Source organism: Anser brachyrhynchus (genome assembly GCF_964034855.1).
Source record: "Anser brachyrhynchus genome assembly, chromosome: 9".
NCBI lineage: Eukaryota > Metazoa > Chordata > Aves > Anseriformes > Anatidae > Anser > Anser brachyrhynchus.
In genome coordinates, this window is record NC_137703.1 from 24,961,115 (window position 1) to 24,976,566 (window position 15,452).

At 39.0% G+C, this 15,452-nt stretch overlaps 1 protein-coding gene across 7 annotated transcripts in view; it reads right to left on the bottom strand.

The window, feature by feature from the left end:
• The window catches only part of SLC9A9 (solute carrier family 9 member A9), a 236,140-nt gene that overhangs the window by 17,664 nt on the left and 203,024 nt on the right, over nt 1–15,452 (bottom strand). For 5 of the 7 annotated variants that reach the window (XR_013955266.1, XR_013955267.1, XM_080605349.1 and 2 more), the window contains one exon: nt 250–355. The exons of the other annotated variants lie outside the window; for them this stretch is intronic. Coding sequence is in view for 3 of the 5 variants with exons in the window: in XM_080605349.1 (XP_080461475.1) it covers nt 250–355 (106 nt within the window). In the remaining 2 variants the exon portion in view is untranslated. The remainder of the gene's footprint in view (nt 1–249; nt 356–15,452) is intronic. 7 annotated transcript variants of the gene reach the window in all.

A 15,452-nucleotide genomic window follows, 5' to 3' on the forward strand; every position in this document is an offset into this window, starting at 1 on the left:
ATACTTTCAGCATCTGACTGAATTATTTAAAATATTTCCTGTATTTGAAGCTCACAAAATGTGTGTCTGTTCTTGAAAATGTAGCACTGCACCTTCTGAGGCCCCTCCTCTACAATCCTGAAGAAATCCATATAATGCTTATCGTTGAAAATAAGAGGCTTTGGAAAAGGGCTTTTATCAAGGTGTTTCATTGAGTACAGTGGGTTTTGGGTTACTCCTAAAATACCGTTAACTAAGCTAGGTACTTACTCCGTATGCACTGGGGCTGGTCAGAAGTCTGGCAACAGGATTACACCATTCGGGTAACGTCGTTGTGAGAGGTGGACCAGCATGGGTTAAAATAGGTTTTAGGTATCTGTGAAGTTCGTTAAAGAATATCTCCCATATTGGTTATTGATACTAAGATGCTTCTGTATCATGCAAGGAAACTTCATTTCAAAGCTTAAAGTAATTCTCTAATGGAATGGAAACAAAGCAAACACTTCTTTGCTAACCCGTTACTGTGTTGGTTCACCTTTCATTAGTTAGGATGACCTGGTGATCATAGCCTGTCCTGAAAGGTACCAGAATGGCTGAAGGGTATGTCACAGGATACAGAAGTGGAGAAGGAATTCAAAGAGAAGAAATACACAGTAGATTATGCTGTTTGCTGTTCTCATCTGCTGGTTGCTGTAAGAGTGATCTCTTATGCAATTATAACAGGAAACGCTTTAAGATGCAACTGTATCAGCTGGTTGTGTAAGAATAATAGTAAACATTTTCTTAAACGTATACTCAAACTTTTGTAAGATCAATGCATTTCTTCAATCAGCGAAGTATATTTCAAATAAAAAATTTCAAATGTAAAGTGTCTTTATTTCTGGGAGTGTATGTAAATTCTTGGTAATACCCTATTCTCAGCATTCAACACATCTTACACTTTATACATCAATGCTCCTTTATATAAAATTATGTAAATGAGTTAAGAACAGGCTCTATGCTATTGTCTCACGCCTATCTTTCCTGTCTTTTCATCCAAAATGGCTTTATTGAGATAAAAGAAAAACCTACTCATCTTAAGCAATTATATCATCTTTGTATCTGTCAATAATAGCTCTTCCAAGAGTCCTGCAAGTTGACTTATCTCCTCTGCTACTCGCAAAGTAATTTTTGGTGTTCTCTGGGAAGCAGGTCTGTCAGCTATTTGTGCTGCCAGGGAAAACTTGCTTTATTGACTGTTGACCCTCTTTATTCTCCCCCCTGCCCCAGCTCTCTCTCCCCCTCCTTAAAGAGGAGAGTAACAAATGCAAATCTGGTGACTTGAGCTCTGCAGCAACATTGCAGAAATACTGAGTAAGTAGCAGTACGTCTTCAACCTAGCCCTGCCAGTACCACCTTTTCTTTCATAACCCTCTGACATCACTGCTCCACACGCTCTGTACAAACTCTGTCTGCTGAAGAAACTGTCATGTAAAACACCCTTTATGCTCTCAGTTACAGATTGAAAGGCTAGATAATCTGCTCAGCTCTGTGCTACTGACACACAAGTTCTGTAATCTGTTTTTGCTATGTGTATTTTTTGTGTGGAATTTTTTAAAATTAAATGGTATCTGTTAGAAGACCATGCAATTCCTTCATCCAAGATAGTATGCTGAGCTCATGTGAAAAAATGAACGAGTCCACTTCAAAAAAGATTTTAAGACTATATTAAAATCTGATTAAATTGGTCCAGTGGAATTGACCAAGGTGGGAATCTCATGATCAAATTATGTAGGGAAAGTTTAGGTTCTACTTCTGTAGGAGCAAAACTAACTGAAATCTTTCCTGATCCAATCTTATTGGAAACCTCCAGGGAAAAAACCTTCAAAGTGCCAAGTAGTTGAGAACTATTATTAAAAAGCAATGTATAGAAGCTATCAATTTGAGTTTTCTGAAGTGCTTAGAAAAGGCAAAATGGAAGTAGGAGCCTAATTCTATGTTTTTAATCTTTCTTAATACTGGCTTTCTTATTACAAACTTGAATAGTTTGAACTGACTTGTCAGACCCAGCATGAAAAACAGAGGTTTGTAATGGAAGTTAAATTTGATTATTCTGTTTTCTATTATTCCTTCTAGAATAAGTAACTGAGAATGAATATTCCTCTACACTACCTCCTTAATCCAATCTCTTGGATCTCATGTGTAAACAGTCTTATAACTTTATTATAAGCTTTATAGCCCTCAGTGAAATGTGTGTTCTCTTTACCTCCTATGTTATGTACGGATGGCACGCATGCTTCCATGTAGCCCAGCACCATCATGCTGAAATGGGCAGACTACTTGGTTGGCACAGAAGTCTTCAGTGGAGGGAATTCTATTCTACTCCCCCCCCCGCCCCCCCGCCCCAATTTTTTGAGCCACCACACCTTTTTGGATGAACTTCTAGTGTCTGATGTGTTTAACTATTTAGTTGCTATGCATGTACTTTGATGGCTTTTAAAATGAGTGAAGACTTTATTTTGGGCTTCAATGCATCCTCTAAGTTCCCTTCCTTTTCTGCATTTGTTGTGAATTGTCAATGTTTTTGCTTTGTAGTCTCTTCTGATGCAGTTCAAGTATGAGAAGACTGACTTCACTTTATTGTAATGCTTCTAAACCTGTAATAAATTTACTGCTTTGTTCCTTAGTTAACTAGTAATTATTCAGCCCACTAAGAACTTCACTTGCATGGGCCTATTTTTCATGGTTTTAATGACCTGTGCCATAAATATTTCTTCTTTATTGTTGACACAGTTGCTTTATAGTATTGCAGACATAATCACGTTGTTCAGTGCAGCATGAAAGGGGAATTCTAATCCTTGTGTAATGCTGGCATTTCAAAAATATATCAGACATGGGTCTACAGCATTTTAAGGCTGGCAAAAAAATCTTATCACATTCCAGCTGGTCTGATTACATCTCCAGGGAGAAATAATTTAAATACAGTAATAGAAAAAGATGAATTTTGCACTAAGGCAGCTTTACAAATTGGAAGAAACTAAGTGTAGAACTTAGCAGAACTCAGATATAACTGCCTAACCAAATCTATGCCTTCCAAATTCAGGGATGGGGAAAAGATAGCAGGAAGATATATCAGTCAACCCACTCTGACTTGCATTTCAGTCCTCTATGGGCATAACAGGCTACCTGCATGTCTCAGATACCATACAGTAAATATACTGTGTTAAAGAATGTTATTATTGGAGCGGTGGTATCTTGTAAGCTGGGAAACTGAGCTCGAGATGTTTGTGTATGTGTATTTATGGCATATAAATTTGTATACAGTGCTGGTGTGTAGCATGCCTTCACTTTTGAAATAGAATGCTAAATTTCCCATTGAATCCCCATATCTCCAAGCTTCTGCTCTCCATTCACGTATCCACAGATCTTTAGCCTGGGTCCCCTTATTGCCATTTGAACATCCTGGCAACTGCTTTGGCAGTTCCATTCTGCAGTCGCTGCTGACCAGGCATAGTTCATCTCTTTTGTACTGCTATCAGACTCAGCATCTAAATCAGTGTTTACTCCTCCCTGGTTCAGCTTCTGTCTTTCTCACTTTAAATCATGAGACTTCCTCATGAAGGGTCTCATCTAGAGGTAGATAACACGTCTGGCCAATGTAGCCTGAATGCAGATGGGTGGTTTGCTAGGGCTGGTGAGGCTGAACAAGTCAAATGGGCTGTTGGAGGATGCAGCATACTCAAAAACAAGATCTTCAGAGTTTTGCTCTCAAGATTGAATAAGCTTGAGGGTATGAATAGCAAACTTTTTAACGAAATTTTCACAATGGGATCTTGTTTATGCTGGGCTTTCAAATCACCAGGATAGGATTTGAGTTTTTTCTGCTAAGTATAGATCACTTCAAAATAATCTCTTCAGGACTTTTAAGGGGGAAAATTTGGAATTGCTTGATTTTTATTCCCTCTGTCTGCCTGAAACAAATGCTTATTACAGAATTTTTCCTCCCATCTATTAAATGGCTCAGATTACCTGTAATTTTTTAAACAAAACCTTCAAATGAGAGAGATCAGGTAATCCTGATGGCAAATGCTAATACCAGTAACCATACATTTAGGATTTCCATTACGCAGAAAATTTGGAGTTTTCAAAGCTTTTGATTCATGTCAGAATGGGGAAAAAATAGAATCTCAATTTCTTTTGGTTAGTAAGTTTCAAATGACTACACTTCTGTTAAATTCATGCGTTCTGTCAAATTTTTGAGACTGTTGGTAAATGGCTATCTTTTTGACTTAATGGCATTAGCATATTCAAAGAGGGAAAAATATTATGGTGGAAACGCGTCTGTTCTGGCTCTAGGACTTACATTTTTCTTTTGCTTGAGGGTCACATTTCTCTTCTACCTGTGATGGTTTTGTTAAATATGTAATAGTAACTACTGTGCCCTCACTTTCTGCATGCTTGACTGGAGCTTTTGAGAGAAAACTAATTTATATATAGTTTGAAGAAGAAAAAAGCAAAATCCCATGGGCAGGAGAGGTGGCCACAGTTCTTAAATACATGTGGCAGCTCAGCTTTAGCTCTATAAAACACTGCATTAGGCTCAGAAGGTATGTTTTTTTACCTTTTATTTCATTGCATAATGGTGGTTCTGTAATTCAAGGTAATTCCATCCTCCCCAAAGGCCAATACTTTCATACTACAATATTTAGTATTAAAAAGCCCCAAAGTACAGCAATTCTTGTGATACTAGTCAAAATTACATCTGGTGATTTTTCCAGGGGTTACTTTCTTATAGCAGGTAAACTGTATCACAAGTACATGCTTGTTAAAACTATGTCCTTAAATATTCCATTGCCTAGTGTTACTTTTCTTCTGTGCACATATGTCTCTAGAGGCGAATGTTGCCACACCCAGAATCTTTCTTTTGTGCAACTCTTTTAAAGATTCTTGGGGATCGTGGCTTTTATTTTGTGAATACTTCTACTTAAATTGGAGTTTGTAAATTAGTTCTGTCATGAGTTTTTGTTATTTCTCATTTTTATATTTATGAAGAAATGTATATAAGAAAGATAACTCAGAAAATATATAATTTCTGTTCATTCCATGTTTTTCACAGTAAGGACAAATGATATCTTGGTCCTTGGAGAGCTGCAGTTTTCAAGAGTGATTTTGATACTAGCTGTGTCATAGCCTTAAAGAGCAAACACTCCTGTTTTGGTCATGCTTGAGTAGCAGCAGGAAAACCACTGAACTTTAGATTACCTGCAAAAATTTTGTACATGGCTAACTGCTGTTAATAGCTGACCGAGATTATTTGGTAATCTTCATACAACAGCTTGTGCGTGTGACTGAGCTGGTGAGGCACAGAGACATCTCTAAGTCTTAAATGCATGCCCAGCAGATTAAGGGGGAACTTGTGTAAGGGAGAATGGTCTTTGCTCACATACCAGGGGATTTTCTTCTGAGGATGGAGAGCTATCAGTGTACAGCAGTTGAAAAAGGCAGGGCATGATTATATAGGATTTAATCATTAGAATAACAAGTATCTTTTTGAAAAGAGCATGAGATCTACAGTGATTTAACGTCCAAAGATAACCTGATCTGCATTGTGGAGAAAGCTGAGAAGTGACTAAATCCAGCATAAGTGATATTGGAATTTATCTTTGATATTGGTGAATAGTGCTCTGGTTCTTTGACTTTTTTTTTTTTTTTTAAATCCTCTCCCTAAATCCCACTGCTGTTTTAATTTGAAATACTAAACAACTCAGGATAAATGGAATTGTACCGTAGTCCTGCGAAGCTTAAATTATTGGGTATATTTGAATGATTTCTAGATCCATTCTCTCTGTCATGTATGAGAGCAGTGAGAGTGGGTGAAAATCAAGGGTAGTAAAAACTAGTTTAATGCATCCTCACAGAAAACTGTCTGACCGTAAAGTTCCAGAACGAGATGTAGTGTCAGACCCAAAGAATGAACTCTGGCTTTGATGCAGAATATGGCTAAAGGTTTGAAGCTTTCAGGTTTGGAATCACTGTAGAGATATGTGCAAAGTGGAAGCAGTTAGCTGAACTGATCTTAGCTGGGTCTTTCTATAGATAAGCAGCTGCAGACTGGGAAGTAGCTTGTTCTCTAGTATGCACTGAGTAAAATGTCTGGGATACTTGCACACCATGGGTTTCTTGTGTTGAGCTCACTGAAGAGGAGAGGAAAATTCAGGCATCTTACTCAAGTTATTTGAAGCCTATTATATTCCAAATTAACACCTCCAAGCAAGAAAAATCCGAGACATAAATGGAGGCTTGCTTATATAATTGATATGTGGGTATCCTGGAAACAGGATAGGGCACGTGGAAGGACAGAATGTTACTCATATAAGACTCAACAGGAATATGTGAACAGGCACTAATGTCAGGCAAATTAACTATAGAAAGAGGATGCAGACTGAGGTAACTAAAGAGAAGAACAAAAAACCTCCCTCATGTTAGCTGCATAACAAAAACAAGGACATAACCATCTATCTAGCAATAACCCTCCTGATCAAAATACAACCAAATTAAAAAAAAACAACAGCCCTCCCCAATGGGTCTGCATGGGAGTCAGCTACATACCCAACAGAGTTAAGTCTGTGCTGTGCTAGTGACATCAATCACATAATTCATTGTGGAAAAGTATACAGTGAAGTTACAGAGGGTAGCTTTCAGCAGGATATTGCATAGGGGGATGCAAAGGAAATGTTCATTATTAAGGCAAATGTATGAAAGCAAATTGCTTTGTGTTCTCAGAGCTGCATACAATGGTAAATGTCTCCAAGAAAAAAGTTAGGAACCGTAAGATAAAAAGGTATCTTCCTGGCTACAGTGCAGGATAAAAAAAGGTATTAATAACATCAGTGTGACTTTTCACAAAAAAAAAAAAAGTGATTCAAAACTGGCATCATTGGTAGGTTCCATGTCCCCCATCATCAGACACCTAATAGCAGGATATTTGAAAGAAAACTAATCTATCCATCTTACATTTTCATCAATAAAGAGCAATGGGCAAATCCCAAGGCAGTCTTATCCTGCAGCGCCTAAGTTAATTGGAAAGAATTGCAGCTAGGATGAGTTTCTTTCCCTTTTTTGACTATAAAAATCTGAACTAATAGATGAGACTTAAATGGCTAATAATTAGGTGTCTGAAGTTTGATGAAATGAATCTCTCTTCAGGTTTTAGGAAATTAAAAATCCTGAGGCAAAATACATGAAACCAAACACAACATCCTCGATACCAGAGAAACTAAGAGGGTTTGAAAGGCATCCTTTTGTTTTTAATTAGGAAATAATGTATTAAAAGCAGTGTATGCATATTAGAAGAACAAAGGTGCAATACAGATTTCTGAAATAAATTTAATGTCAAAGCCAGAAGCAGAAGTCAAGACTTCAAAATCATTAAGTTTGGGAAAACCTAAATGACAATGGTATTCACAGAAAAATATTTCACCTCAAAATATTAAATAAATAAATCCTGGCATATTTGAAGGCATGGAAAATCTCAGGATGCTTTAAAAACTTGCATACCCATAGCTTGGTAACAGAATGTGTGCTGTGTGCAGTAATTCACCATGCAGAAAAGGAGCTTCTGATAGTGGTACACTTTCAGTGTGGTTACAAAGTTGGAGGTGTCATTGGCTTGGGTAAGCTAAACTGTATCGTTAGAAAAGATGAACAGTGGTGTGACCTGGGAATGCGTAGACCCTTAAGGCCTTAAAAAGACTGATGCCAGCTGCCTCAGATGAGATCACTTTCAAGCTCTTCACATAAAGTATGTCCATTGTAATAAGGTGCTGCAGGCCTGGTATTGGCAGAGGAAATGGCTGCAGAAGAGCAAGCAAGTTAGCAGGGATTTCTGCACTCTGTGGAAGACTGTTTCATGTGGGCATCTTTGTCATCACCATCTGCTCAAGAAGTAATCCAGAAAATAGATGTGTAAAGAATGAGGACTGGCAGCGTTCACAGATACTGCTAACAACCATCTAATACTGGTGGTCCCACCGATCTAATCAATTGCAAGATGCAGGGACAGTAAATCCCCAGATTAAACAGTGAATCATAGAATCATAGAATCATAGAATATCCTGAGTTGGAAGGGACCCTTAAGGATCATCAAGTCCAACTCTTGACACCGCACAGGTCTACCCAAAAGTTTAGACCATGTGACTAAGTGCACAGTCCAATCTCTTCTTAAATTCAGACAGGCTCGGTGCAGTGACCACTTCCCTGGGGAGCCTGTTCCAGTGTGCAACCACCCTCTCTGTGAAGAACCCCCTCCTGATGTCAAGCCTAAATTTCCCCTGCCTCAGCTTAACCCCGTTCCCGCGGGTCCTGTCACTGGTGTTAATGGAGAAAAGGTCTCCTGCCTCTCGACACCCCCTTACGAGGAAGTTGTAGACTGTGATGAGGTCTCCCCTCAGCCTCCTCTTCTCCAGGCTGAACAGGCCCAGTGACCTCAGCCGTTCCTTCCCCTCCAGGCCTTTCACCATCTTCGTAGCCCTCCTCTGGACACTCTCCAACAGTTTCATGTCCTTTTTATACTGTGGTGCCCAGAACTGCACACAGTACTCGAGGTGAGGCCGCACCAGCGCAGAGTAGAGCGGGGCAATCACCTCCCTTGACCTACTAGCGATGCCGTGCTTGATGCACCCCAGGACACGGTTGGCCCTCCTGGCCGCCAGGGCACACTGCTGGCTCATATTCAACTTGCTGTCTACCACGGCCCCCAGATCCCTCTCTTCTAGGCTGCTCTCCGGCATCTCATCGCCCAGTCTGTATGTGCAGCCAGGATTTCCCCGTCCCAGGTGCAGGACCCGGCACTTGCTCTTATTGAACTTCATGCGGTTGGTGATCGCCCAGCTCTCCAACCTATCCAGATCCCTCTGCAAGGCCTTTCCACCCTCATTCGAGTCCACAACTCCTCCAAGTTTGGTGTCATCAGCAAACTTGCTCAAAATACCTTCTATTCCTATATCCAGATCGTTTATAAAAATATTGAAAAGTACCGGCCCTAAAATGGAGCCTTGAGGGACCCCGCTGGTGACCGCCCGCCAGCCTGACGCAGCCCCATTTACCATAACCCTTTGGGCCCTGCCTGTTAGCCAATTGCTCACCCATCGTATGATGTTTTTATTTAGCTGTATGGTGGACATTTTGTCCAGTAGGATCCTATGGGAAACCGTGTCAAAAGCCTTGCTGAAGTCCAAAAAAATCACATCAGCTGGTTTCCCTTGGTCCATCATACGGGTGTTCTTATCATAAAAGGAAATCAGGTTAGTTAGGCAGGACCTACCCTTCACAAACCCATGCTGGCTGGGACCAATGACTGCTGAAGTTTATCAAGTGAAGTTTAATCAAGTGAGTTACTTCAATCACATCTTAGAGAAAGATCTGATCCGAATACAGTGGAAGCTATAAAGCTTTTAAAAACCTCTCACCAAGAAGTTATATCGGGTACAATGAACCCATGTCTACTAAGATTGGTACTGGGGATAGCGCTGACTGTGGTGCTTCTGCCCTGGGAGAGGAGAGCTGGGGAGCCGGGAGGCTGGTGGAAGTGGGAACGGCTAGCAGGAGAGTCCTGTGAACGATACTTTCCAAACGTGACTGGTGTCATTCAGCTCAAACTAAAATACTGCAGTGAAAACAAAGCTGTACAATGGCAGCCAGAACTTTGCAAACAGCAGCTAGAGTAATATGCTTGCTAAAGGCTTCTGGTGACGTGGATTGAGAGCTGAAGTGAGTGCACCAAACTTGTGCTCGAATAGGAAAAAAAATTATTTGGCATTTTTTCAGGAAGTTGGGTATTTCATCACTATAGATATAGCTGTACAATTGCAGTTAAAATGGTTCACAGGCCTGTGGAGACAGTTTTTGATAAATCTCCGGCTTCTGCTTTGCCAAGAATCAGAGAATGATCCCAGTTACAAAGGTGCAACTTGAGATGGAAATATGAACCCCCGTATGAGAAAATCATTTAAAAAAACACTTTTCTTGAACAGTTTTGAACAATGAGCTATAAATGTGGAGAAAGGCTTACAGGAACAGTGCATCTTATATTCTGATACTTGATTGTGTTTTTGTACACGTTAGCAAAACATGTACATGTACAAAAACATGTACATCTACATGTTAGCAAAAACAAATGAAAGTGCTGATTCATTGCAGTTTTTAGAAAGAAAAAAATGGGGTGTGTAAACAAACAAACAGGATCTTTTTCTCTGTCAGAAGCTTGTGGAGTAAAGAAGAGTAAATAAGGAGATGGGTAACATCCTGGGAGGGAAGAAAATGGTCACTCCAAAGAAAATGAGAATTCTGGAAGTTTTTAGAAGGCTGTTTTGGTACAGTAGTGAACGATAGACTGGAGAGCTATTCTCTTGGCCCAATATGAATCTATAAAAAGCCCTGTGATCAGAGATGTGTGTATCCCTACTAAATATGAAAGCAGAGCACCAAGGTGACATGCTGAGTGAAGCCCATGGCAAAGCTGACAGCAGAGAATTACGTATGATGCATTCACAAAATGATGATATTGCTCATTTATACACTTGTGGGAAAAAAGACTTGTTCCAGATAATGAAGCAGATTCAAAGCCCATGTAACAAGATCAGGGTATGTTTTAAGACTTTTCTTGGAATAGCGCTCTGCTTTCTAGTGTAACATATTGTGCTTATGGACAGTTAGGTAGTGACTAAGAGAGATGCTGGGAGTGCCAAAAAAAAAAGAGTCTTTTAATCTCACTGAGCTGCTGAGAGCAGGATAGCCTCTGTAAAGCCTTGTTAATAGGAAGCTTGTTTAGTTTAATATATCCTCTGAGAATCTCTAGTCCTATGAGCAGATTGGTATGGAGATTATGCCTGCAGATTCTTTTGTAGCTCTTTCCAATGTGCAACCCATGTTATGTGTGCAATTAGCTAGCTGGATGAAGTTGGAAGTCTCTAATGGGTTTGTTAAAAAAAAAAAAAAAGCACATTAAGAAGTGGAGGGGTCAGTGTTTGAGGAAGGAAAGACACTGCATGGGAATAAGCTTCACTATAACCCAAATAAAGCAGCCTTCTGGCAAGTCAGATCTTTGCTCTTGAAAATATATTTTAAAATAGAGAAAGACCAGATAGAGAATGCTCATGACATAACATTCCTGAAGAGGTATGGGAATATTGCAACAAAGAACAATTGAGGGTAATGAGTTATGGTAGAGATCCTAGCAACAGAAAGATGTGTACTGAACAAAGGACAATAGGATAATAGCAATGTTTATACTGCTTGGAGCAAAACAAATTCGAGGTATTTATCCTAATTTTACAGCTTAAAATTCTAAATAGGTAAAAGGAAATATTTTGTTTAGGAATAGTGGCAGATTACAATAACAGTACAGGGGATCCATGTTACAAGAACTCGTACTGCCTTTTGATCGGCAGGGAAGTTGATTGAAATATAAAAACAAATAGAAAAACTGTCACTATATTTCTGGTTGGAATAGGTGATCTCACAGCTCCTATTAGATTAGCAGACTAGTCTGGAGTGGGGATGACCAAACTCTTAATATCTGTCTTTGCAGAAAAGAGCTTCCTGGGAGACTGTGAAAGGTACAGAACAGGACGGTCACTGGGAACAGTGTGCTGTGATGGGGGGACTTTGAGATGCAAGGGGAAAAATCAAGATGGATTTTTAGTGTGACGAGTGACTTTCTGTGGTCTGGTTGCAAATGTATCTGGACAAAGTTGGGAAAACTGGATGACTTTTGCTTGAATGAAGCAAAACATAGTTTTGCAAAGATGTGATATTCCAGATAAGAAACTGCAATGAGAATTTATAAGCCTTTCTACTATTTTTCCACATTTTTAAAGGAACGTGGAGATGTAGTGAAATGAAAAGGCACTCACTTTCAGGCAAACCTGACCTATAGTTTTATAGCAGGTATTCAATTTGTAGCAATTGTTTGAAGAAATCATGGACCCTGTGATAAAGGGATGTGTGATCTGGATACTGTAACACTTATTGCTGTGCAAACCAAGAAAATAGAGGGTACCAGACCTTAGGCCTCTTGAAAGGCAAGGAAATTGTCCCCTTTTTGCTCTACACCCTACAAGGAGTACTTGGAGGAGTTTATTTTTTCTGTCTGGTGCTGGAACATCAGCATGATGGTACATGCTCCTGCCACAGTAGGAGGAAATCTGCATCCTTGTAATGTCATTGCTGTATTTGGCTAAAGGTTGTTAAATGCTTTTGTAATCCTTTTTAATGGATAACTGATGTGTTAATAGAGTTGTTGCAGGTATTAGGCACCAGTTTCAGAGAGGTTAAGTCAGTTTCTTAAAACTTGCCTACCTCACGGCTCACAGATCATTACATTTCCAGTGAAAGGTTCCAGAGACAGATTATGAAAGATATTTTTCTTTTAATTTGGCATCTTTCCCTTCTGTTTATTGGTGCAATACACTGTGCACATGTACCAACCCTGGCACTGACCCAAACACAGACAATAATAGAGAAGGGGAAAAGTACAGCATAGCATGAATGAGCATGAGGCTTTCTCATTCTCAGTGTTTCATTACAGATGGAGAGGTCAGCTATTAGGTTTTCAGTCATGAGTGGCTCGTAATACAAAAGGCAGCTATATGCTGCATGAACAAGCGTGGCTGTTCTGGGAATGTGATTTGTTTAAGAAACATTCACAGAGATCACTGCTCTTTTTTTTTTTTCCCCTCTATGACAGAACTCCTGTGCTCAACTCCTAATCCAGATCTGATTTCAAAACTGCTTGCTGATTGATTTCACTCTAATGGGTCATTTCCAAATGCCTTAATATCTTAATGGATTTAGACCTAGATGATATTCAAAAAGCCTAGCTCTTTGAGAACTCATGCTCAGTTTTTCTTTCCTAACAGTTGTCCCCCCTCAAAAATACCTATCTAGTCTTTTTTCTATTTTTTTTTCTTTTTGAGAGGCATGACTTGGGATAATTCAGTTAACTTTAGAATTGTTTTTTTTGGCTCTTGATGAAAGTTTGGCTGGATGATGGCATTTAGATAGTTAAGTACATTGATCTCTTTTCACCCCTGTCAATGTAAGAAGGGATTTGGTCTCTTTGAAGGCACTTGGCTTCTCCAGGTTCTTCCTCCCCCTGGTATGGTTCCATTTCTCTGCTGTGGAAAGGAGGCTAAAGATGGCCCTGTCTCTTCTGGGGCTTCGTCTTTCAGGAATTAATTATGTTAGCAGCCTTGCTTGCTTATGTTCCTAAGAGTGTCTGTGATTGCTAAGACCTGGCTGATATCAAAATGATTTCTAAGCCTGTGAGAGCATGGATAGTCTGGCCCTATAAATAACTGACCTTCTGTTACGAATGGTATGGTTTGAGCTAATTCGGTGAAAACGTGAGTGCTCTAGTGCAGAAGACAGAAGATCAAGCAAAGAACTGAAGTCTTGTCTGGAAGTGCATTTCTCAGTGTGAATAGCTCAGGAGGTACAGTGTGCCTACAGCTCTCCATATGAACTAAGGCAAAGACCAGACTCACTCCGTGTGAGCTGTAGGAGTCCTGTAGGGTGTTTGGAAGTGAAAATCTGATAAAAACGTAGGTTAGTTTGATTTACCTTCCTAACTGAGGCAGTGTTGCATGTATGTGTGGTCTAAGGACAGAATTACCCATGTTGAACTACTATAATTCTACTCTTGGCTAGAGCTTTGCCATAAAAAAAGAAAAAGAAGCTTTTGGCATGCCAAAGCGTGACGTAAGTCGCATAGTTCTCCAAGCCCCTGTTGAACTGAAGCATTCAATAATGCCACCGACACCTTGATCGGCAAGACTTTGCAGCACTCTGGCATTATTTTATTTTTTATATCTATATGTATCTTGATATAACTAGATTTGTATATCTTGATATGTCTGTAAGTAGTGTCTTGATATATATATATTGATATGGAGTACCGTATATATGAGATTTTCTTGTTAATCCTAACTGAAGGTCACCAATTATTTGTTAGGAAGATTATAAACTTTATTTTTTAAGGCAGAATCCAGGATGGTACTTTTTCCAAGAAAAAAGAAGAGAATTGTAAAAACAAACAAACAAAAAACCAAACAAACAAACTTGGGAACTTAAAATATACTGCTAAGCTCACTGGATGTCTTAGCAGTAGTCATATTTTTGAACAGTTAATGTATTTTACATAAGGTTGCAGTATAGAAAAGGTTGGCATCAAGGTATTGTCTGAAAAGATATAGAGCTGGCAGTACTCTAGCAGGAAATGAGCTGGCTGAAAGGTCAAATTCTTCTAGGAAAAAATGAAAAATAGGAAAGAAAGGCTCAAATAAATGCACTTGGCTTTGTCTGCAACTTGTTTTTGCACTAGACACCTAAACTTTAAAGAAATGATTTTAAACTAGACAACACTTACCTTCAACCTCCTTACTGTGGAATCTGGGGGCTAAGTATAAAACAGGCCTAATACTGCAAGTTGTTCAAAAATTACATATTAAAAACAAAAGGACCTGCCCAGGTTTTGTGAATCATAATTTAAAGTTGCATTATATAAATTTTTAAAACAACCTCTTAGTCCCTCATGTTTGGTACGAGAAACTTCTCCATCACCTGTAAATGTAGACCTTGCAGATGGACAGCTTTAGACTCTGTATTTAGAACTTTTCTCCTGTGGCTTTCAAGGAAGAATTTAAGTGTGATGTGGTGACAATAGCTGCATTTAACCTACTCATAAGGTTGTAGAGATTGGTTTATACAGGAAATAGATCTTGTTAGACAAATCTAATTTTATCCTTGGATGAAATTACAAGTTTGATTGATAAAAATGATCTGCATTTAATAAACTATGAAAGGGATTTGAAATGACACTATGATTAAAATTAGCTCTTTAAAGTATCAATAAGACATGCATTAAATTGATTAAGAACTGGCTGGTTGATAGACTTGAAACAGTAATTGCCAGAAGAGAACTGCTATGGATTGGTGAGTGTTTTCAAGTGCTCAGTGTTTGGTACAAAATGTGATATTCAGTAACTTGACCATTGTTGGTGGTGATGGTGTGTGGATGGATGATGTAGATTAAATTATGATAAAGACAGAGCAGTTATGTAAACACACCTTGATTACTTGGTAAGCTGGTCTCATTTGGATATATTTCCTTTAGTTGCAATCCTGAAAACAAACTAGCAAGAAGGGCCAAACGTACCTGCAGTGATTGTGGATTGTAGGATTTTCATGAGCTCCAAAAGGGGAAAAAAAAAAAAAAAAAGGCAATGCATGTGAACAGTGAGTTGTGAGTAAAAGTAGTGTCAATACTTCTGTACAAAACACTAGAGAGACCAGTGCTGGAATACCGTGCCCGGTGTAAGTGGCTTCAGAAGGTTCAGAGGATATCAGAAAGAGAACATTCATTCTGCCGTAAAGATATTAAAACTAAGTGAGAAGTTAAAATAGTGACTTAATGTATTCCTTAAGTATCATTACAT